This window comes from Malurus melanocephalus, unplaced genomic scaffold (genome assembly GCF_030028575.1).
Source record: "Malurus melanocephalus ecotype Western Australia unplaced genomic scaffold, MMel_1.1 scaffold_1555, whole genome shotgun sequence".
NCBI classification, from domain to species: Eukaryota; Metazoa; Chordata; class Aves; order Passeriformes; family Maluridae; genus Malurus; species Malurus melanocephalus.
The window spans coordinates 22,470-23,902 of NW_026624787.1; the positions used below are offsets into that span (position 1 = coordinate 22,470).

At 56.5% G+C, this 1,433-nt stretch overlaps 1 protein-coding gene across 1 annotated transcript in view; it reads right to left on the bottom strand.

The window, feature by feature from the left end:
- The window catches only part of LOC130587121 (glutamate receptor ionotropic, kainate 1-like), a gene marked incomplete at its 5' end in the record, with an annotated part of 28,734 nt that overhangs the window by 20,598 nt on the left and 6,703 nt on the right, over positions 1-1,433 (bottom strand). Inside the window, one exon of the mRNA XM_057388081.1 lies at positions 1,045-1,218. Within this exon, the coding sequence (XP_057244064.1) occupies positions 1,045-1,218 (174 nt within the window). The remainder of the gene's footprint in view (positions 1-1,044; positions 1,219-1,433) is intronic.

The window sequence follows — 1,433 nt, forward strand, 5'->3', positions numbered from 1 at the left end:
GCCAGCTCGGTGACACCAATGCCATCTCGGTGACACCAATGCCATCTCGGTGACACAAACGCCAGCTCGGTGACACCAATGCCAGCTCGGTGACACCAATGCCAGCTCAGTGACACAAATGCCAGCTTGGTGACACCAATGCCAGCTCGGTGACACAGATACCAGCTCGGTGACACAAATGCCAGCTCGGTGACACTAATACCATCTCGGTGACACCAATGCCATCTCGGTGACACAGATGCCAGCTGGGTGACACAGATGCCATCTGGGTGACACAGATGTCATCTCGGTGACACAGATGCCAGCTGGGTGACACCAATGCCATCTCGGTGACACAGATGCCATCTCGGTGACACAAATGCCAGCTCGGTGACACAGATGCCATCTCGGTGACACAAATGCCAGCTCGGTGACACCAATGCCATCTCGGTGACACAAACGCCAGCTCGGTGACACCAATGCCATCTCGGTGACACAAACGCCAGCTCGGTGACACCAATGCCATCTCGGTGACACCAATCCCAGCTCGGTGACACCAATGCCATCTCGGTGACACAAATGCTGTCTCTGTGACACAAATGCCATCTCGGTGACACAAACGCCAGCTCGGTGACACCAATGCCATCTTGGTGACACCAATCCCAGCTCGGTGACACCAATGCCGTCTCTGTGACACAAATGCCAGCTCGGTGACACAGATGCCATCTCGGTGACACCAATGCCATCTCGGTGACACAGATGCCATCTCGGTGACACAAATGCCAGCTCGGTGACACCAATGCCATCTCGGTGACACCAATGCCAGCTCGGTGACACCAATGCCATCTCGGTGACACAGATGCCATCTCGGTGACACTGATGCCATCTCGGTGACACAAATGCCAGCTCGGTGACACAAACGCCATCTCAGTGACACAAATGCCATCTCGGTGACACCAATGCCATCTCGGTGACACAAACGCCAGCTCGGTGACACCAATGCCATCTCGGTGACACAAATGCCAGCTCGGTGACACGGAACTGTCCCCCCGGGCGGTCACTCACGGTCATCATGCCATCGAGCAGCCCGGTCTCGGGTTTGGGGGGCGCCTGCAGCCGCTCCATGGACCATTTCTCCACCACGGCSGCCACCTGGGGACTGTCGATGTTGAGCAGCCGAAATCCCGTCATGTTGACCCCGCTGTACCTGTAGGGCTCCAGGTCCAGGGCGAACAGGTCCTACAGCACCGCCGGGGACACAAAAGTGGCGTTTGCAAAGGMAAATGTGGGGTTTTACCCCGCCCTGAGCATCCCCTGGGCGCTCCCGTTGGAAGTTTCACTGAACCAAAGCTGAGTGACAAACACGGGGCTGCTTTTGGGAACGAAAAGATGGGCACCCCATGGCACAAATGCTGTGCAAAAAACCTGCACTGCTCCATTTACAGCAGCAAATT